At 40.5% G+C, this 22795-nt stretch overlaps 1 protein-coding gene across 4 annotated transcripts in view; it reads right to left on the bottom strand.

Moving 5' to 3' along the window:
• COL25A1 (collagen type XXV alpha 1 chain) overlaps positions 1 to 22795 on the bottom strand; it is a 472442-nt gene that overhangs the window by 82368 nt on the left and 367279 nt on the right. For all 4 annotated transcript variants that reach the window (XM_023764848.1, XM_006101373.3, XM_023764849.1 and 1 more), the window contains exons 11-12: positions 19194 to 19220; positions 16945 to 16989 (exon numbers count right to left, since the gene is read on the bottom strand). In XM_023764848.1, the coding sequence (XP_023620616.1) occupies positions 16945 to 16989; positions 19194 to 19220 (72 nt within the window). The remainder of the gene's footprint in view (positions 1 to 16944; positions 16990 to 19193; positions 19221 to 22795) is intronic.

Here is a 22795-nt window from a genome sequence, read left to right as displayed (position 1 = left end):
GGGCATTCAGGGGGATTGGGGAGCTCCTCCGCTATCAGGCACAGAAGCAGGGCTGATCAGGGGTTTGGGCGCTGCCCCCTGTCATGCTGATCCCGGTGTCGGGAGCCTCGCTGCTCCGCTGATCCAGTGCCGGGAGCCTCGCTGCTCCGCTGATCCTGGTGCCGGGAGGCATATTACCCTTTTACTATATAGAATAGAGGCCTGGTGCACGGGTAGGGGCCGGCTGGTTTGCCCTGAAGGGTGTCCTGGATCAGGGTGGGGGTCCCCACTGGGGTGCCTGGCCAGGCTGGCTGAGGGGCTGAGGGCTGTTTTCCCGCTGGCAGTTGACTAAAAGCTCCCAACCGCTCCTTGTTTTCTTTTCTTTTTTTTTTATTCTGGGCCAGCTTTAGCTCTGAGGCCTCGCTGCTGAAAATATGGATACAATGTTGCGGTCCGGGGCTGACTGAAAGCCCGTTTTGTTTAGCTTCTTATTTGCAACATAGTAATAGTTGCTTAGAGTTGCTGCTGAGAGGCTGGCAAGTGAGGCGGGGAACGTTGGAGTCTGCAGTCCCTGGAGGAAGCAAGCCTCCCTGCTCGCTTCAGTGCATGGCTGCCGGCCGCCATCTTGGCTGACAGTTAATTTGCATAAGGATACGCTGATTAGCCAATGGGAAGGGTAGTGGTCGTACGCCAATTACCATGTTTCTCTTTTATTAGTGTAGATAAATGTCAAATGACAACAGTCATATTTGAAACTTGGACATTCTCATGTTATTTAAGTGTCCCAGAATATAGGTTTTAGACAATCATATCCCGCATTTGTACTGCTAACAAGAATCACAAACATAATTTATTCACCAGTCACAAAGTTCTGTACTGTAGCTTATTACTAGTATACTATTGACAAAAAAAGCAATTATTTCCAGTGGGATATTTAAAAAATTGTAATAGTTTATAATTTCATAAAAACACATGTCTCAAATGATTCCACTTGGTTTTACTTGTACTAACCTTTGGTCCTGGTATTCTGAACAAAATATATGCTGAGATTTTGAAGCAAGGAAGAGAAACATTGCTTAGGTATCTACATAACATCTACCTTAATATATGGACATTGAGGGACTAAAACTTGATCCCTTTTTTTCTAGATTTTATACATTTAAAAAATAATATTTTAACATAAAAGGAAACAAATAAAAACTGCACCCATGATCCCATCACCCTATAATAATTGTTTTCATTTTGTCCTGTTTCCTTCTAGTCTTTTTTTTTTTAATGTATGCTTACATATTTTTAAGCAATTGTCAGCTGATTACATAGTCTGACCTGTTTTTTATTATTATTTTACTAGAGGCCCAGTGCATGAAATCTGTGCATGGGTAGGGTCCTTAGGTCTGGCCAGCAATCAGGGCCAATTGGGGCCTTCCAACTGCTGGCCAGAGCCTCCCTTCCCCAGCTGCCAGCTGCTGGCTGGGGACGTCCTTCATTCCACGCCATGCCCTGGCGGTCAGCACACATCATAGTGAGCAATCAAACTCCTGATTTCCCAATTGAACTTCCGAGGAGACAATTTGCATATTAGGCTTTTATATGTATAGAATATAGATATCACACATTTGTTTTCACACACTATTCATGATTGTTTTGTGAATAGTTGAATTATCATTTACCAAAGTTAGGTTTGAACCTGTTTAATCTGTCCCAAATTGTTGAATACTTAGGTAATTTCCCTTTTTTTTTTGCTATCCTATAAAATAGAGAGGTAATATGCAAATTGACCACCACACCCTCACACAAGATGGCCGTCCCCATGTGGGCACAAGATGGCTGGCAGGGGAGGGCAGTTGTGGGCAATCAGGCCAGCAGGGGAGGGGAGTTAGGGGTGACCAGGCTGACAAGGGAGGGCAGTTAGGGGTGACCAGGCTGGCAGGGGAGGGCAGTTGGGGCGACCAGGCCGACATGGGAGGGCAGTTGGGGGCAATCAGGCCAGCAGGGGAGCAGTTAGGCATCGATCAGGCTGGCAGGGGAGTGGTTAGGGAGTGATCAGGCTGATAGGCAGAAGCGGTTAGGGGCAATCAGGCAGGCAGGCAGGCGAGCAGTTGGGAGCCAGCAGTCCCGAATTGTGAGAGGGATGTCTGACTGCCCATAGGGATCAGGCCTAAACCGGCAGTCGGACATCCCCTGAGGGGTCCCAGATTGGAGAGGGTGCAGGCTGGGCTGAGGGACCCCCCCCCCCAGTGCACGAATTTCGTGCAGCAGGCCTCTAGTTAAACATAAACTAAAAAAATACCACCTCTGCAAATATTTCTTAATTGCTTTCCAAAAAGGTTCTGAGTTTTATCTGCATGTATAGGCACCCACTCTGTTACTTTTCCACAATTTCATCAGCACTGGATGTCACAATTTTAATAATTTTTGGCTATTTTAATAAGCACAGAAGAGTTACTGTTGCTCAGTTTTGCATTTATCACTTGTAAGGTTAAATATTTTCCATGTGTTTATAATTTAAATACATATCTCATAAAATTTTAAAGCTAAAAATTGAATAAGCTTTTCCTAAGTGAATCAAAAGAAAATGAAATGAAGGAAAAAATGACTCAGAGAACTTCACCTTTTAAATAAATTATATCAAGAAAAATATATGCAAACTTAGACTAGGAGGTTTTGGAGCATTCTGTTGTTATCCAAACTTAGTTTCTTGGGTTGTGAGAAAGAAATGTTAAAGATAAAATGCTGTACAACTTTGTGTACCAAGGTCAGGTTATGGGGTACTGAAAGGCATTAATTCAGTGATGTCGAACCTTTTGAACTCGGCATGTCAGCATTTTGAAAAATCCTATCTTAACTCTGGTGCCATGTCACATATAGAAATTTTTTGATATTTGCAATCATAGTAAAGCAAAGACTTATATTTTTGATATTTATTTTATATATTTAAATGCCATTTAACAAAGAAAAATCAACCAAAAAAATGAGTTCGTGTGTCACCTCTGACATGCGTGTCATAGGTTCGCCATCACTGCATTAATTCATTCAACTAACACTGAATTTAGTGAAAATTTATATTATGCACTACTCTGGGCTTTTTCATGGTATATAAAGATGAAATAGATGTGGCAAATGTCTGTGTCTAAAGAGCTTATTTTTGAGTGAGAAAATATATATACAAAAATAGCTTGGGGCATCTAATTGAAGTAATAGATTGTTTTTTAAAAGGTATTTTATTGATTTTTTTAGAAAGGGAGGAAGGAAGAAGAATAGAGAGATAAAAAATATCAATACATCGGCTGCTTCCTGCATGACCCCCACCGGGGATCGAGCCTGCAACCCTGGCATATGCCCTAATTGGGAATTGAACTAGTGGCCCCAGGGTTCCTGGGTTGATGCTCAACAACTGAGCTATACTGGTCAGGTGATAGACTATTTTTTTAAGCAAAGTTTTCTTATACTTCATGAAGTAAAGAGGCACAATAAATATAAATCAAAGGTACGTCTTAATGAAGAATGAATCATATATCATATATGGTGTTCATATTTTCTGATATGAGTACAAAATATAATTATCATGAAGCTTCTTCAAATAAAGTTATAATAATATTCTATTGTTATATAATGTAGTAAAAATGTACACATTCAGAGAAATATATCAGAAAAGACAGACCAAAGAAAAGGGAATTAGGTTTCGTGTGTATAGAGAGACAGTATCATTTGTTGGTACTATCCATTTTTTTTCTGAATGCATTTCACATTCACACATTCTGAAGGACAATCCAAAGACAGAATAAAGAGAAACAGCAGCTAACATCTTAACTACAGGTAGATTGATGGGGTTTTCTCTAATATACTTTAAATTCTAAGGCTATTCCCAAAGGATAATTCGCATATTCAAGCTAAAAATAAGTTGGGCTGACTTTTAAGAAGGATGGCTTTCTTTTCTTTCTTTTTTTTTTTTACACCACTCTTTAGAACTCTAATGTAAAACATAATTCAAGGCTTTTACAATTATTTCAGGTACAACTTGAAAAAATACTTAAAGACAGAAAGGAATGCAGTTTTCTCATGTAATTGAGTGCTAAAGGGAGATAGGTTATTTAGCAGCAATATCGCTCGCCATTACTCAATCATAATTGTTTTTCACTCTGGCAATGAGAATGAGTCATAGCTTAACATTTTTAGCATAATATAATTTTACATTCACTTGTCAAGAACAGATTTGCTTCTGTTATGTACTAGTACTGAATTTTCTTAAAGAACTCATCCAAACAGAAGAGAAAAATAACTATAAGGAACATGGACCAGAATGTGGCGTCAGTCTTAAGATTGTTGGAATTGGTGGTGTTGGTGCATATGTGCAATAAAATAAAGACTAAAAGTGGGCAGTGAGGCCACGGATACCTCTCTAAACACTGGCTGTATGGGACCTTTCTTCCTGGCGGTGGCAGAATGCTGAAGGATCTCAGTAGCTTGCGTAGTGAGCAGGACTGGCCTTGAGTCATTCTTCCTCTATGGGCAGTCACGGTGGAGAGTAGCTGTCCCCTTTTTAGGCTTCAGGGCCTCAAAGGTTTTGGCAGCAATTGGATAAACATCACTTGGTAGAGGAGGATTCTTTGAAGGTGAGGCACCCAACCCAGACTTCAGATATAACTATTTGGGGAAGAGATAGGAAAATGGGGTTCCTGCTCTCCATTCAAATGTGTTCTCTCTCTCTGATTTAGTTTTTCATTCTAGTCTCCTAATGGCAAAAGAGTATGAACATGAACTTGAGTGAAGATAGAAGGTACAAAATAACCAATATATTTTACCTTAACATTTATAGAAATGTAGCACGACACAACAATCTATGTATATAAAAGCCTAATATGCAAAGTGTCCCCTCGGGAATTCAACTGGAAGACCGGGAGTTCGATTGCTCACAATGACATGTGTTGACCACCAGGGGGTGGCACAGAATGAAGGAAGGCCCCGGCAGGCAGCTGGAAAGCCCAGATTGGCCCCGATCACCGGCCAGCCCTAGGGACCTTACCCATCCACGAATTTCATGCACAGGGCTTCTCGTACAAAATAAGAATCTTAGCTCCAACCTTCAAGTGTTATCAGTGCTCTAGAAGAATCCTTATTCTTTTTGTACCCGTGCACACTTGTGTGAACTCCCAGGGATACCCACCCCCAGCTTAAGAAGTTTGACGTAAGGGAGATCCAGTTGACACTGATAACATATAGTTTTGCTCCGCTATCTTTTTAGTAAGTTTGTGAAGGGTGGTCTGCTGAACTATTTATCATTGGAAACAGTTCTTTTATGTATGTTATCTACACCCATTTTATATCTGAAACACAGCCCACTTGTATATTGGAGATATAAAATGTCCCCTTATTATAGGGGTGGCCCCAGAATCTCCATCACTGCCAGCACTCCCTCTCTCCATTGCCTCACTTTATTTTCTCTATTGCACCAATTACTACCTAAGCTATAATTTTAAAAAGTTTTGTCTCCCTTACTATGAATGCCAGATTTGGGAAATAAAAATACAAAACACCCAGTTAAATTAAAATTTTAGAGAAACAACAAATACTTTTTTAGTTCAATATATCCCAAGCAATAAAAGGGATATAGTCATATCAAAAACTATGGGTTGTTTACCTGAAGTTCAAGTTTAATTGGGTATTTTATTTGGCAACTGCCATCCCCATCCCCTCACCACTACTAGAATAGAAATTTTGTCTATTTTGTTCACTAGAAACTGTTCCTGGCACATAATAATTGTTCAGAACATACGTATTGGAGGAAAGAGTAAATACAGGAGATGCAAACACATTAAACCTACATAAAGATGTGAAGCGCTTATAACCCTTTCAATACTGGGAAAGTGGAAAAGCCCCATAACCATGGTGACAACAGTCGGTTGTCTCAGCTACAGCAGGACCCAGGACAAAGATGGGAGAGACCTTAACCCAGCAGTGACACCTCCAATCATGCAGGTCCCTCTGGAAGATTAGGACTGAAGAGCAGAGAAAGCGCATGGGGTAAGAGGGAAGGGTGGGAGTGAGTGTGGAGAGGAGTCCCGTTAAGGACTGGATGCCAAGAACGAGCTTCTCAAGAAAGCCTCTGAGCCCCTCCAGGACTCTGCAGGGGAAGCGTGCCTGCCCAGGACTAAAGGATCCAACAATTCTGCCTGCGGGTACAGAGACCGGGCCGCCATAAATACGTTCATATGCTCAGTTATCTCCCCTCTTCCATCTGCTCCGCCCCTCACCCCATGTGCCTCAGGGGAAGGGTGAGCAGTAGCCGGGGCAGTATTGGTTTTATAAATTAACAGGTCATCTAACGTTTCCAAAACACGCTTTCAGAACTCACCCAAGTATCATCGTTTACCTCAGGAACTCACGCTAACATCTGCTTTTCCCTAAGCAGAAACATACACAAAATAGCGAGTATGTTAGGTGAACCAAGCCTCATTCTTAACAGATGAAGAAACATTCAGAGAAGGGAAGGAACTTCTCCAGAGGCAACTCGTTGTGAGAGGAAGATGTGAGGTTAGAAGCTGGGTCTTTGATTTCTCATCTTGTGTTCCTTTTATTTGAGCAACTTGTGTCCAAAAACCCATTCATTTTTTATGCTTCTTTTCTCTTTCATTTTAGTATAAACTAGGAGAGTGGCTTCAGGAAGCCTCCAGTCTAGTCCTATGTTCTCCACTTCTGGTCCTGGGACATAGAGCAAATGGCTTAAGCTTCTCTGGAGCTTGGTTTTTCTTCTATGCAGTGTGCGGGGTAAATTAAATGTGTCCTCTCTCCCAGCTCTAAAGAATTAAGACTTAGTTTCACTATTATTATTATTTGTTGTTGTTGGCCTAAAGATGTCACTGGTGGCTTCTTATTCCTCAGACATCTGATTAAACTTGGCTCAAGTCCCGGTTTCACAGGCTGTGGAAGTCCAAGACCTGCTCTCCGGTCCCGCATCTGCATGTGTCACTTCTGTTGTGCCCCAGAACAATTCGACATGTCAGTCAGTCAGTTGCCTGGAGAACCCCTCTCTCCCCAGACCTTTTGCAAGCTCAGGACCGAATACCTGGTGTTCTCGGGAAGCTGTCACATCACAGAGCATGCAGACATTCTTCATCTTCCTGCCTTCTCCTTTCTCCCCCTCCCATTTCAACTAACTCCCTCCCTCCCTCCCTCCCTCCCTCCCTCCCTCCCTCCCTCCCTCCCTCCCTCCCTCCCTTGACAGTTCTGGGAATTCAGCTTCACTCTCTCTTATGTGGAGCAATTTAGCAGTTTTGCAAAAGCTTCTACTTGCATACCCAATCTCTACTTCTTTTTCTGTTTCTTTCCTGGAGGCGGAGGGAGCTTTGTAACATGGCGAAAGGAAAATCAAAAGAGCCCTAGCCTGAGCGGTTAGGGTTGGTTATGCGTCAGAGCTCTGCCTTCCTTCAGAGGACTTTGTTTTATTCCTCTAATCAGCAAACTCCAGCCCTAGAATTAGAGTCTCTTAGTCTGCATTGGAAATATGAATATTAATGAGTAGGAAAGTAGACAGGTCTAGCAGCCAGGAACTTAATAAAAATATTCTATTTCAGATAATATACTGAAATGGGTCTTAAACTGATTACAGTAATAACTAAATTAAACCTCGTAATCAAGCCTTCATTATGCTTTTTTTTTAAGTACCACTGTCTAAAAATGTAAAATAACAAAACATGATAGTTATAGCAATAACATTACAGTATGGACTATTTCAGAAATAAGTCTGCTGGGTAGCTCTTTTTCTTTTAGTTTTCTGTATTGTTCCTGTAGATGGAAATATACCAAATATAATTTGAACAAAGAAATTCAAATGGAAAGCAATAGTAAGAATTTAGGGGTCACAGAAAGTAGTTAGGTTGAGCTTATTTGGGTGAAATTTAACACAAATGAGAATTACCTACCTTGAGCACATCCCTAAAATTTAAAGGTCTGGGTAGGAGTCCATGGCTGCCCCCATCCACCCCTCAGTGCGAATGTCCTCCCTCTTCCCAGCCCCAGTTCTCCAGTTCCCCAGGAAGAGCCTTGAGGGTTGTGTGTGAGCACATCCTGGGAGCTCTGCCCGCAGATCCCACTGATAGCTGCTCCAAGGCCACCCACAGGCTGCGGAGCACACACCCTGGCTGAGCGGTTGGTCCACCCTTGGGAATACGGACTTGGGGACAAGGCCACTACAGGCACTGGAAGCAGAATCGGGACAATTGATGGAGGAATTCTTGCGCCCCCTATAATCTAGAAGTGGGGAGACTGGGCTGTGAGTAGGCATGTCCCCTTGGCCCCATGGACCCCACACTCCATGGGGAGGGACACACTATCAGAGGGACAAGGGGGGCTGGACGAGGAGCACCGCGTGCTGGGGTCCAAGGGAAACGCCACCCAGTACTTCCTGCTTAACTTAAGAAAGGTGCAAAAGTGGGCGCAAACCGGCCAGGGTATGATGCCAGAGGCCAGTCTTTTCTGCATGCAAGGAAAAAGTTGTTCTCCGTGTGTATTGTCATGGAAAAAAAAGGTGAAGAACAAAGAGATGTTTTAGGAAGACAAAATGTCAAAATGGAGGAAGGGGCATTGTGAAGTGGGAGAGTTTGCTAGGCCCGGGTTAAACCACACACAACACAGCGGTCAGCTCCCTGGCCACACAGATCTCTTCTAAATGAGACAATTCATGTTTCTTGCACCTTTCCATGGGCCTGGGGCTGCCGGGAAAGAAACTGCAGCGGGAGCAGCTAATCACTCTCTCCAGTTCACAGAGAAAAACAGCCTGGACTTATGTAATGATGCATTTGAATAAACAGTTATATTTATTAATTTCTATATTTTTTATTACACTTTGAGGTAAATGTTATAATCTTCATTTGACAAATAGAGAAACTAAGGCTCAGAGAAGGTAAGTGACTTGTCCAAGGTCAAACAAATAGTGACGAGCGAGCGGGGGCAGAATTTAAAATCCTCACTTTTTTACTTTTAATTAATTAATTTATTGTCTAAAGTTTTACATATGTCTCCTTTTTCCCCCCGCTTGAGCCCTCTTCTGTGTCTCCCCCGCCCCCGCCCCAGCCATCCCCACCCCGGGCAAGCCCCCACCACCCCGGTGTCTGTGTCCATTGGTTATGCTAATGTGCATGCATAAAATCCTCACTCTTAAGTCTGGGGCAGACCTGGCTCTGAAGCTGAGCTTTACCACAAATATCTGAAGATCCAGGACAGTGGTCGGCAAACTCATTAGTCAACAGAGCCAAATATCAACAGTACTTCTTCAAAATAGACTCACCCAGGCCGAAAACCGACTTCTGCGCATGGGCCACGAAGTTTCAATCGCACTGTACGCGCGCCCGCACGTGGTATTTTGTGGAAGAGCCACACTCAAGGGGCCAAAGAGCCGCATGTGGCTCGCGAGCCGCAGTTTGCTGACCACGGATCTAGGACCAAGCACTGGTTCTTCCCTCAGTTTCCTCATTAAAAGAATAGACATAATGCTGCACCCACCTCCTAGGACAGCTGTGAGGAGTGAGTGAGCGAATATGCATACGACATTTAGGACAGTGCCTGACATTAGTAAGTGCTGAATAAATGTTAGTAATGATTACTACTGTACTCTTTAATCTCGGCACTGGGCAGGGAAGACAGAGAAGAGAATCCTGAGAGAGAGGCAATTCCTCGTAAATTAGCTCCACTGATGCTGTTTCACAATTGGGGAATGGTTACTGTCCCCTGGGCAACATGGTATCAAATGGAGGGAACAGGGTAGATGTTAATGTGCTATGATTGGCATAATAAGTTATTTCATGACAGCTTGATTTTTAATACAAATTCCACAAATCAAGCGTATCACTTAGAGGTCAGATCTAATGACACAAGAACAGGCCTGGCCAGTTAGCTCAGTGGTTAGAGAGTCAGCCCGCTAACTGAAGGGTCGCAGGTTCAGTTCCGGTCAAGGGCACATATCTAGGTTGCAGGCTCGATCCCCGGCCCTGGTAGGGGCACATGCAGGAGGCAACCAATGGATCTCACATTGATGTTTCTCTCTCTCCCTCCCCTTCCCTTCCTCTCTCTCTAAAAATCAATGGAAAAAATATCCTTGGGTGAGGATTAACAAAAAAAGAAGAACAACAAACTCTGTGGTTTATATTGACTTAATATTTTAGTGGTCAGAAACTCGGTTGAAATGCAATCTCTGATGAATATAAAAATTCTACAGTGGTTGCTGACTCAGTGTTTTAAAAACAGAATTCTAAGACCAAGGTTGTCTGTATTTTCATTTGTAAGTACTGAAGCCTAGTGATAGGTTCTCTCCCCACTGCCAAGTGCTGCTCATCTTTTAAGTTTCCCCTAAAATCACCTTTTCAGGTCCTTCCTTGACCCTTTGCTCCAGGCCAGGCTGGCCTGTGCTTCTCCACCGTGGTATTTAACAGCACTGCAACTTAACACGTTTTAGTAAGAATTCTCATTTAGCCCTACCTGGTTTGGCTCAGTGGATAGAGCGTCGGCCTGCGGACTGAAGGGTCCCAGGTTCGATTCCATCAAAGGGCATGTACCTTGGTTGCAGGCACATTCCCAGTAGGGGGTGTGCAGGAGGCAGCTGATCTGTTTCTCTCTCATCGATGTTTCTAACTCTCTATCCCTCTCCCTTCCTCTCTGTAAAAAATAAAATATATTAAAAAAATTATCTATAAAAAAAAATGCTTATTTAATGTCCATCGCCCCGACGAGGCTGGAAATTCCATGAGGGCAGAGAGAGCTTTAATGCCAGTGCTCAGATGGTGCTTGTGTTTAGCAGTTAGGACCGAACAGATGGTTGAAGAAGCCAATAAGTGAATCAATGGACACAGCACATGTCAGGGGACTTGTTTTTTTTTTAAAGTTGTAAAATTATGTATGCAATTTAATCAGATCTAGTAAATCGGTATTTTTTCGATCCCTTCTACAATAGATAGTGTACTTTACAATGAAAAACAAGTGGCGTTGATAATGTCATAATACCTTCAGACACATTCGCTTGGTTGTTTCTTTGTTTTGCAACAGCCTGTGAGCAGCTTCCCTTCCTCTCGTACCCGTCACCCCACCTATCCCATTCCCTCTACTTTCTATTTTCCCCTCTCCCAACATTTTCATTTAGCAGAATGATGACTGGTGTCAAGTTTGATAGTAACATGCCTAGATAGAGTAAGGGGAAAGTGGTTTTAAAAGTATTTTACTATCATTGCTTTATTTCGAGCCAGCATGAAATTATCCCTTTCAACTATATTCCTCTCTAAAGAAACTTTAAGTTACTTACATAAAGAATAGAAATACTGTTTGTACCACTTAAGTAAAATTGAGTAAAAATTATCTTTAAGAGTAAATTTGTATTATAAAAATGCCTCAGAATGTGTCAATCATACTCAGGGATGATGTGATTTGAGGATATAAAATATTGTGTAATAGATGATAATGATGTTTCTTTAAGAAGAATCCATTCTATTGTTATACCTAGTTACTGGAGGAAAAAAAACATGTATTTTTAGATTTCTGCTGCACACAACTGCTAACTTTAAAGGATAAAAAAATTAGTAAAAATAATGTAATTTTCAACTTTAACCTACAAAAGAACTAAGGTGCTGTAAGATACTTTCCCTGAACTATTAATTAATCTGGAATCAGAAATTAATCACTTCATTTAATTCTACATATCTTTACTTAAAGTCTAAAATTGAAAAGTCATAAATAGATTGGGTAAGAGATCACTGGGTAAATTCTGTTACAGGAGAATTTTAAGCTAACCAGAAAACAAACCAAACTATAACATAGTCAAATCCTTCAGGAATTTAATTCAGATTGTTTAATGATACAGTCAAGGTAGCCAAAGAAAAGGGTGTAGTTAGCAATTCAATAAGTAAATCAAGAATAAAAAATATTGAGTTCCTTGCATAGTCCCCTGCATAGACTTTAATAAACAGCTTGACCTTTGGAAGTCTGAGAGCTTCAATTTATCTGCTCTCTGAATATGCTTACAATAAAAATGCCATTAGAAATATGCTGTGAGGATGAATGTCAGTAAAGAACTGTGAGACCCATGGATAAGAGATGAAAAGGAAGTCTAAATACCATAACTATCAGCTAATTAAAATTTGATGTGACTTAAAAATCACATTGCTATCTGGGGCAGATTCATAGATGATACACTAAGAGCAAGTTTTAATTTATATTTTATTCTGAAGCCTTACTATAACCCTTGAGAAATACACAAAACAAGATCACCTGATATTTCTCTTTTGCTTTGGAAGAATCCCTGTGACTCTGGGACCTCAGAAAAATTCCAGCTGGCTTAGACAAAAATAACTTGTTTTTAATCTTGAAAAATCTTTAATATTATTTTCACAGTAACAAAGAGACAAGGATGTGAACCAAGTGATGCACAAATTAGACTTGGACTGCACGCTATCTCTTCCCCGCGAGCTCCTCCTCTATGGCATTTGCACAGTCCAATCAATTATTTGATTGCTATTCAAATAATTTGTCATCATGATGATTTATTCTTATGGATGCCAATTCATGTGGAAATGTGGAAATATGAAATATAGGGTTCTAATAACACCAATTAAGAGCTGAAATTTTAAAAGTTCTGACATATATATTGTAGATAGCAATTTATTTTGTCAAAGGATGATTCAGTTTAAAAAAGGTCTACCAAAAAATCATTTTTAAAAGCCCATATACTTCTCCAGTATATCTGAGCAGTAAGGTTTAATTAACAAATATTCAGATGTACATTTGTGGTGTGTGTGTGTGTGTGTGTGTGTGTGTGTGTGTGAGAGAGAGAGAGAGAGAGAGAGAGAGAGAGAGAGAGAGAGAACCATTGAGTACAAATAAAATATTAATTATACCTCTGCCAGTAAGATTTACTCATAAGAATTACAAAAATGTTTGTGCCCAACACAGTTATCCCTAGAAGAGGACATTGCATATTTTTCGGTAGGATGGTGTTAAATCTGCTCTAACTGCTTCAGCTATTTGTTAGAACCAAATCCCAATTGTGGAAACAACCTTCAGAATTGGGAACAGCGCATGCTCAAAGCTGGTTGAATTGGGAATGAGACAGGAGTGACCTTTTGCAGATACACAGCATCACTTAGGGACTGAGAGATACATTAGTACAGCCCCTCTCTCATTTTACACGTGAAGCCGCTTGACCCAGAGAGGACAAGGGCCTTTCAAGGGCTGCACAACCGGCAGAAGACACAGTGTCCCCACTCCAGGACAGCGCTCCTATGCTACCCCATGCCCGTGGCTGAGCCTTCAGATAATGAGATGTGTCTTTCTCTTTCCCATGTCGGTACTCACATGCCAACTACCTAGTATGGGGCATGTGGTGGGGCGCCAGGGGACAGGGAAACGTTTTATATTTATATTGAGAGACTATACATATTTTACACATTATATTTATGTGTAATTTTGCATATTCATTCTCTCCCTCTCATGAAGTCAACTGGCTTCTGCTACCTACTTGAGATTAAGCCTAGGGCTCCTTTGCTGAAATGCTTTTTTCCCCTCACCCGAGGATATTTTTTCCATTGATTTCTAAAGAGCAGAAGGGAGAGAGGAGCGGGGCAGGAGAGAGAGAGAGAGAGAGAGAAACATCAGTGTGAGAGGGACTCATGGATTGGTTGCCTCCACATGCACCCTGACCAGGGCTGGGGAACCTGCAACTGAGGTACATGTCCTTGACCAGGAATCAAACACCGAATCCAACCTTTGGTCTACAGGTCAACACTAACCACTGAGCAACCAGCAGAGTATGCTGAAACTCTCTAATATACTACTATTATAGATACTTGATAACATTATTGAGCACCTATTATATTATGTTCACTTTAGAGATGTCATCTAGTTAATACTGCCCAGTCTGCACTTGTATTTGATACTTGAGCCTTAGAAGCATTCCGTGACCCATCCAGTGGAGGACGGGCCTTGAAGCATTCCCTCTCGCTGCCCGCAGAGGCCATGCTCCTCCCTCTGCCCCTCCAGCCTCCCACCGCTCACAGAGGGTGCTCAGGAGCCATTTGTGGGTGGTGATGCCTGAAAGAGCTAGATTGGAGTTTATGCCATGTTACCGCTTATGTAAGCCTTCGTTCCTACTGGGATCTGAAGAATGGGAAGACCATTACAAAAATAAGAAATACTCAGATTGGCAATCAAGGTAACCAAAATTTAAAGAAAAGTAGTAAAAAAATGTCTCCACCAAATTGATTAGTCAAAGCCAATTGCCAAGTTTGTTAATTTGAATGGATGGAAAATGTTCCAGTAGAAAACAAACAATACATTTTCTTAATGTAGTTTACTTTTCTTTCTTTTTTTATAGGAGAAAAATCATTTTATTTTCTAGTTGTTTTTTTACTTTTTTCCATCACCATGTATCCCCTCTATATTTCCTGGTTTTTATTTGGCATATTTCTGATGGCTCAGAAATCATTTCCTTCCTTAACCATTGTCTGAGAACTATTTCCTAGGCATTAAAAGTATATCAGTGGAAAAAGTAAACTTGTAATGTGGAAAAAATGTTTTCTCAAGACAATTTAAAGACATTGAGGTGCTTTTTTTGTTAAAAAAAAATGTAATTGTAAGCTGTTCTTAGAGAAGCAAATTCTAGAGATCCAAGACACATTTCCTGTGCTCTAAGGATAGAACTCTGTCTTCAACTCTGTTTTTCCTTCTAAATGACCTGCTGTTTCAGTGAAGGGGACTCATTTTTTTGCACTTCATTTTCCTAAAGATGATATGCCGAATATTACAAATGTTAGATAATGACTAGGATTAACAGAAATCCTACACCCCAAGTCTTAAGCTCTATGAAGTAGGAAAAACAATTTTAAATTACATTTTGCTGATACCTTCATAAAAGTGTGAAATAATTTAGCTTTCCTGGGTTTTACAGAAAACACTTTAAAATGCCACAAAGATGTATAACAAGACATGAAACTGCAAATATTAACTGTCTATTTCCTTGAAATATAATTTAAATGTGGTGACTAGGACAAGAAAATGTCACATTCCTTTCTCTTGCTAAGGAAATTGCAAATTTCCTTTGCAAAAATAAAATATATGCAGTCTTCATAAGCATATATGTGACAGTTTTAAAGTTGTCTTGTTTGAGGTTAAAGGTTCCTATAAATTTTCATGATTGTCTCCAAGTTGAAAAAAGAAAAGAAGAAAAAGGGAGACACTAACCTCAGGTACAAGTTCGTTTTCTCACCAACGTTAAAAACAGTGTTTGTGCTATACCCACATACTGTACTTTCTAAATAGCCTGAGTTATGTAATTTTCAAATCCATCTTCGAATGAATACACTTTTGAATTTTTATTTGTTTCTTTCCTTGATCTGCCATGTTGTAGACGGAGAGTTAATCCTCTCTTTGCCAGGGTTTGTAAAACAAATGGATATGCATGGTACTAAATGGCATGGGCGGTCCATTACTGATAAGCGTGCAGTGTTTAGTTGGGGGATTTCAAGACACTATGAGCCTTGGCTGAGAGCATTAATTTCACTTGGGAACTGAGTAATTCTGGAAACAGAGGGCCTCTTTTCAAACACAGATCCATCAAATTTCCAGAATTTCACCAACGTGAAATGAAGGAAAAGATGAATAGTTACATCACTGTCATAAGGGCTTTATGCCTATTTACTCATTTAATCCTCACACTGACCTTATTAGGTAGGTATTGCTATTGTCTCCTTTTTGCAGATGAGGGAACTGAGGCCAGAGAATTCAAAGTTTTGGCCAAAATTCACACGGTCTCCAAGTGGCAGACTCGTGCTCTCAGCCACTCAGTGGATTTTAAGCTGTGATTGCTTACATCTTATTAGAGAAGAAAAGATGAATTGGAGAAGGTCACGTGATGGTTTATTCTGTCTGTAAGAACTGGGTTCCTTGTGATTTCAGAATTCAATCCAGAGTGCATAGATGTAAAATCTTCTGGGAAGAGAAAGTGACGGACCACAGGATTTCAGAGCCAGTCCAAAACCTCTGAGGGGAACAGGCAAGTCCCTAGCTCAGCTCCTGGCTCCAATGCACTGGCCCAGCTAGTGGCTTTGCCTGCCATCGAGGCTTTCCTGGTCTCTGTAGAGCAGTGGTTCTCAACCTTCTGGCCCTTTAAAAACAGTTCCTCATGTTGTGACCCAACCATAAAATTATTTTCGTTGCTACTTCATAACTGTAATGTTGCTACTGTTATGATTTGTAATGTAAATATCTGATATGCAGGATGGTCTTAGGCAACCCCTGTGAAAGGGTCGTTCGACCGCCAAAGGGGTCTCGACCCACAGGTTGAGAACCGCTGCTGTAGAGGTTCCAGATTGACGAACCAGTCAGGACTACTGGGGAGAACCGAATCCAGACCTAGCTGTGGGATACAGCTACATGTTTTTTGCAACTAGTAAGTATGTTGCAGGGATAAAAGTACACATGTACATAGATATGTGTCTGTAGAGTTGTGAGTGTTTTTTTTAAACTTTATTTCTGCCCCCCTCATTATTAGCAGTTCAATAAAGTCTATTTTACTCCTAATTTTGCTTATCAGTACAAAGAGCTTGCTTCTGCATTCAGATTTCAATAGGTTCCCACTGTAAGAATAAACTCTGTTCATGAAAAACAATACATATTGTTTTGGCCATGACAAGAATAATTAGAGTGCATTTATTGGTCACAATTTGTGTTAAACATAGAAGTTTCCATATATATTTATGAGAACGGTACAGCTCTTACATAAATTATCAAAATAAAATGGAATAATTTCCAAGAGTTTCTATTTAATACATCTTTAAAAATTAAACTAATTTGACCACTGGCACATTATTTTTTATATTTCAAAAGTATTTGTAGAGTTTTTATAAGCACATAAACTTATTACTAACATTACTGATTAGAATAATTTTGCAATTTTAGTCATCTCCAAATGATCAAAAATATAGCACTCACCTTTTGCCCATTCATCCCTGGAATCCCATGTGCTCCAACAGAACCCTAAGGAGACACATGATTAAATTAAATTGATATCACAATCACAAATACTTCAATTCTAAATTTATATTGTGTTACGTCAGCCATAGCTTTACCTTGCCAAAACGTATCTGGGAGGCTATGTTTTTCAGTTCTTACCCTCGGTGTTTAAACATACAACAAGGTACGCAGACTCATCAAGCTTTTGCAAAAACTATAGAGTTAAATTTAGCTGTTTCTCAATATCCACCAAACTGCAGTAAGATTTTAAAGAAAGTCACATCATAAATTGAGATCCACAGGGGTCACAACGCCACATGGCTCTAAATCTGGGTGCTTTTAGGAAATAAACAGGCTTAGTTCCATCTGGAAAATGCCTAGCAGTAGCAGCAACTCTTGAATTTTATGAATTTAAATACCATAAAACAAACGGTAATTAAAATAACAACCACTTGTTGCACAATTAGTCAAATAAGGGACCCGTGTTGTAAAACTCAAATTTATTGCATTTGCAACATTTCCCCCCAGACTTTCAGGGAGCACATTGAGCCACATGAGTGTGAATATGTCTTGCAAAGCAGACTAGGAAAAATGTTACAAATGTTAAACACTGACTAGGAACAACACGACTTCCGTACATAAAATATTAAGTGAGCGCGCCTGCGCGCAGGCCCTCGGACACGTGTGCATGTGCTCTGGGGTGAATACCAATGACTGGACAGAGGTGGGGTGAACTGAGAATAAGCAAGCTGTCACCTGAGGAAAATCTATGACATTGAACTGGATAAGGTAACATTAACAAATGTTTTCAAATAGTGATGTCATTTCCTTCCATACACCTCCCTTTTAGGCTCTGGAGAAACCATTTTGAAAGAAAATGTGCTTATTCTTTGCCTCGCACTAGAAAACAGCTTTTTCTTAGTCCATGTATGCTATTAAGTTTCTTAATAATAGTGGAAGAAGTTAAAAAAATAGTAATTATAAACCTAAAACTGCTCTATAAATAAGTCGATTAAAAATACAGTCATTATAAACAAAACACATTGAGAGGGCAAGTTCCTTAGTGCTTCCATGGCTCTACTGAGCGGGTCATTAAAGTCCTTCCCGAGGCCTGAGGCAGTAATTTTAGCCTGGTTGCATGTGGATGAGGGTAGCTTTACAATTTCACACCATGCCTAATAGAGACATTATTGCGAAGGACAGAGTGTTCCTATACACAAGTTGTCTCACAACTCATTGGCTTTTACTTGGTTTGCAGGGTTATGTTTCAACAGATGCCACATGCCCATTGCTTGGGGATAAAAAGTCTCTATCTTTGATGGATTCCAAAGATAAAGATAATCACTTGTCCACCTGTTGTGGTACAATTGTTTTCTCTTTCTTTTTTAAATATATTTTATTGATTTTTTACAGAGAGGAAGGGAGAGGCATAGAGTTAGAAACATCGATGAGAGAGAAACATCAATCAGCTGCCTCCCGCACACCCCCTACTGGGGATATGCCCGCAACCAAGGTACATGCTCTTAACCGGAATCGAACCTGGGACCCTTCAGTCTGCAGGCCGACGCACTATCCACTGAGCCAAACCGGTTAGGGCACAATTGTTTTCTTTAGTTTTCTACAGGTTCAATGTCCCTTTCCCCCCCTTGCGGGGTGGGAGGTGTAATGGGCAATGGGGACTTAGTGATACTTTGCTGGCAAAGGACCATCTACCTGTACTGATACGTTTATTACTGCAGGATGGGTGTAATTTCAGAAATTCTAGACCCTCTCCAATGTAGAAATGACAATCGGGAAGTCAATTTTCAGATTACCCCAGCAAAGGAAGGCACCAGGGGCCACTTGAGTACAGTCACCAAGCAACAAGTACGTCCTTTGGTCTGGTCAGTTCTGTGGTCATTTGGCAATCAGGTATTTGAGCAAGGCCATGCACTTCATTTGCAGTGTTGTACGGCCCTTCACTTCAAAGATGTCACATTTAATCAGTGTTTGAATGAAAAATTCAATAACCTATAAGTTTGGCAGATAGCATAAAAAGAGTCTGCTCTGGATTTTCTATAATGGGATTGATTAGAAATCTAATGGCTCACATTCTATGGTTGTATTTTTAGACTGCACAAACCAGACCGCTTCGCTGTGGCTTGCAGTAGCTAATCCCATCCACCACTCATGCTTAGCCATTAGGCAACGGGAGACTACTTACATTCACAGTATTGTTTATACTTTACCTTTTGTCCTGGAGGCCCCATAGGACCCTAAAAAAAATCAATTCAATTAACGTATTATAACCATTTAAACTTAAATGACCAATTAAAACTGCTATTCTATAAGGTTCTCTTAGCTGTGCTGAAATATGCTCATATTTTGTACATCAAGGCAAATGAAATCTTCAGTTGGAAGAAAATAAATCTTGCCTCTTATTCTCTTTTGGAGAACATTAAGCACATGCAGTAAGATTCTGATTTTTTTCCTTTAAAAAAGAATCTTTGTTATCCCAGCACCTCTGTTTTTTCAAATACCTGCAAATCCATCACATCAGTCTCATAGAAAGCTCAGCTGTTGCTACGAGAAGCAGTTAAAATGCAATGCGGTCCCCCAGTAAGTGGACACATTCTCTGACCTCTGCGTCTTCAAAACCTCAGTCAGATTTGCAAAGAACATAATCCAACAGTATTACAAATAAACATGTTTTACTCTATTCTTCTTCTTAGGAAATGCGGCTAATGGACCTGCACAAACACTTGTTTACAAATGAGGGGACGACAAGGTCACTTGTGGCACCTAGTGTACTGTCAGAAAAGGAACAAATGATGCTGTCAGCTGTTGCGTAAACTGTGACTCTAGGGAGGGAGGCGGGGGGAGAAGAAATATAATATTTAGGAAGATGAATGGAAATATTTACATACAAAATGGAAATGTGGCAGTTCTGAGATTTAGCAGTTTTTCAACTACAAAGTCTGTGTTGGGATTCTGTTGGCTTTATTTGGAACAAGGCATGGCTTTGTGAGGATGGAAAAGAGCACAAAGAGAAGCAGCTATAATCCTGACCATTCATGTCTATTTCAATATTAAAATATTAAGCAATTTTTCCAATTTTTGAAAAATACTTCTAAACAGTATATTTTAACAAAATTATAGATAATCTACCATTTCATATAAAGAGCTCTTTATTCCATTACGCTTAACTAATGGCTAGTTTGTTTTCAATGTGTTGCATTTCAGTTAATCAGCATCTTACATGCATACTCTGAAACACTGAAGCACTAGAGTGGTCATCAGAGGAAGAACTGGTCATACATAATTTTTTTTTTAGTAAAAAGTACACAATATTTAGGAACATTTGAAGAATCTGTTCCTCATAAATTATTTTGTAATCCTCACAGGAAGAGTAACAATTTCCTCATATAATCAGCTTCAGATTATTGAAAGCACATGTGCAATATCACCTTTATATAGTCTTTTCAGATTTATTCAACCAACCAACTTCCTAATGAGCTTGTTACCTGACATATCTGTGTGGTCAGAATCCTTCCTACCCATCTCATTCCTTGTATTTAAAATTCTCCAAGCTTTATTTGATTTTTAAAAATCCTAATCTGAGGACATGATTTTATTGGTTGAGAGTGAGAGCGAGAGCGAGAGAGAAACATCAATGTGAGAGAGAAACATCAATTGGTAGCCTCCCTTATGTGCTTCCACCAAGGATGAATGGAACCCATAATCCAGGCATGTGCCCTGACCAGAAATTGAACCTGCAACCTTTTGATGTACCTAATGATGGTCTAACCAACCAAACCACCTGGACAGGGCAAATTCTCCCTGTTTTAGATTTTACAGGAAAAATAAGGCTATCAGGTATAAATTCCCTCAACATCATATCTCTCAACAATTCAAACCCAGTGTTCCCCCTTCCATTGTCAGAAGAAGAGGCCCTCATCCTCTACAAGTCAAAAGCATCTTGGAGACACTGGAATCCATCCTTGCCTCTGCCCTTGGGGCTTTGAGAAAATCAATTATCCCTGCATCCATATCAGAGCCTCCTGCTTCCCACTAGTTCCTTCCCCTCAGCACATAAACATGTTTAATCATTTCCTCAATCGGGTAAATTGTTTGGGAAATGAATGTTAATGCTGAGTAAAGTCAGAATTTGAAAGCTATAGTTACAGATCTGAGCGTGAAGAAAAGACTTGGGTTTTATCACTGTCTATGATTCCATTTTTCCAAGTGTCTCCAGGGTATGTCACTTCTTAAAATGTTGATGTTAAAAAGAAAATCATATAACAAAAAGTACATTAATTCAATGTTTAGACTGAGAATGTATATGTTCAATTCAAAAGGGTTTGTTTCCCATTACAAACCTAACTGTGCCACTTGAAAAAATATTGTTCACTAAAATTGAATATTTTATTATATTGATGTATAACCCTGGGAAAAATGTCATATAAAATTAGAGCAAATTTTAAATAAAATTTTTTTAACTAGAAACTAACGTATCTGCTATTTTATAATTTGGTCTCTATTAGGTAATCACATATCAGAGATTTAGAAAGATTACTTATAACTCTGAAATCCATAAAAATTATGTTAATTGTATATTTTAGCACAGTATTTAGTGAAAGTCAAAGGATTGCTATAAACAAAGTTTTTCTTCACTGTTAGGAAACTACTGCCATTTTTGCTAAACTCTAAAAGTAAAAGCAGTTTTCAAAATATAACATTAATTTTAAATTGTGAATACATGTCTTGTGAATTATTCATAACTATGTTGCCAAGGATAGGTTCTCAGCTACCAAAAATTTGAATTTCTCATTTGATATCATTAGCAGGAAAAATCTTAGCAAGCCAAGGATAGTGTCATCCATTACTAGGAGAGGACTAGGAATAAAGCAGAGTTGAATATAAGACACAGACATACATTTGAGTAAGCATAAACACACAACACACATAATAACACAACATAGTTATTTTCCTGATCAGACTTTGCTTTTATGTATGTGCTTTGAATATCCTTAGGTTAACAAACCCATTATATACCTGTGATATTGTGGTCATGAAATTTAAGCTTATAAATGAAGGCTTTGAGTTCAAAAATTGATTTTGAAGTTAGAGTATGTTGCTACCAGTTAATTAAGATGTCTACATTTGATTAGTTTTGTGGCGTCTAGTACAAATATAAATATACTAGAGGCCCGGTGCACAAAAATTTGTGCACTCGGGGGGTAAGGGGGGGTCCCTCAGCCCGGCCTGTGCCCTCTCGCAGTCTAGGACCCCTCGGGAGATAAAGACCTGCTGGCTTAGGCCTGCTCCTGGGTGGCAGAGGGCAGGCCCAATCCCTAGGTGCAGCCCCTGGTCGGGCTCAGAGCAGCGCTGATTGGGGAGTTGGGGCGCCGCCCCCTGTCATGCACAGAGCAGGACGGATTGGGAGGTTGTGAAGCCACCCTCAGTCACGCTCAGGGTAGGGCTGATTGGGGGGTTGGGGCACCGCCCCTATCACACTCAAGGCAGGGTCAATGGGGAGGTTGCGGTGCCACCCCCTGTGATGCACAGAGCAGGGCCAATCAGGGGGTTGGGGCGCTGCCCCCTGTCACTCACAGAGCAGGGCCAATCAGGGGGTTGGGGCACTGCCACCCCCCGTCATGCACAGAGCAGGGCCCATCAGGGGGTTGGGGAGCTCCCCCCTGTCACGCACAGAGTAGGGCCGATAGGGGAGTTAGGGCACCGGCCCCTGTCACACACAGAGCAGGGCGGATCAGGGGGTTGGGGCGCCACCATTGTTACACTCAGGGCAGGGCCGATGGGGAGGTTATGGCTCTACCCCGTCACACACAGA

Source organism: Myotis lucifugus, unplaced genomic scaffold (assembly GCF_000147115.1).
Source record: "Myotis lucifugus unplaced genomic scaffold, Myoluc2.0 scaffold_353, whole genome shotgun sequence".
NCBI classification, from domain to species: domain Eukaryota; kingdom Metazoa; phylum Chordata; class Mammalia; order Chiroptera; family Vespertilionidae; genus Myotis; species Myotis lucifugus.
Note: the sequence above shows the minus strand (reverse complement) of the source record. Positions and strands in the feature narration are given on the sequence as shown.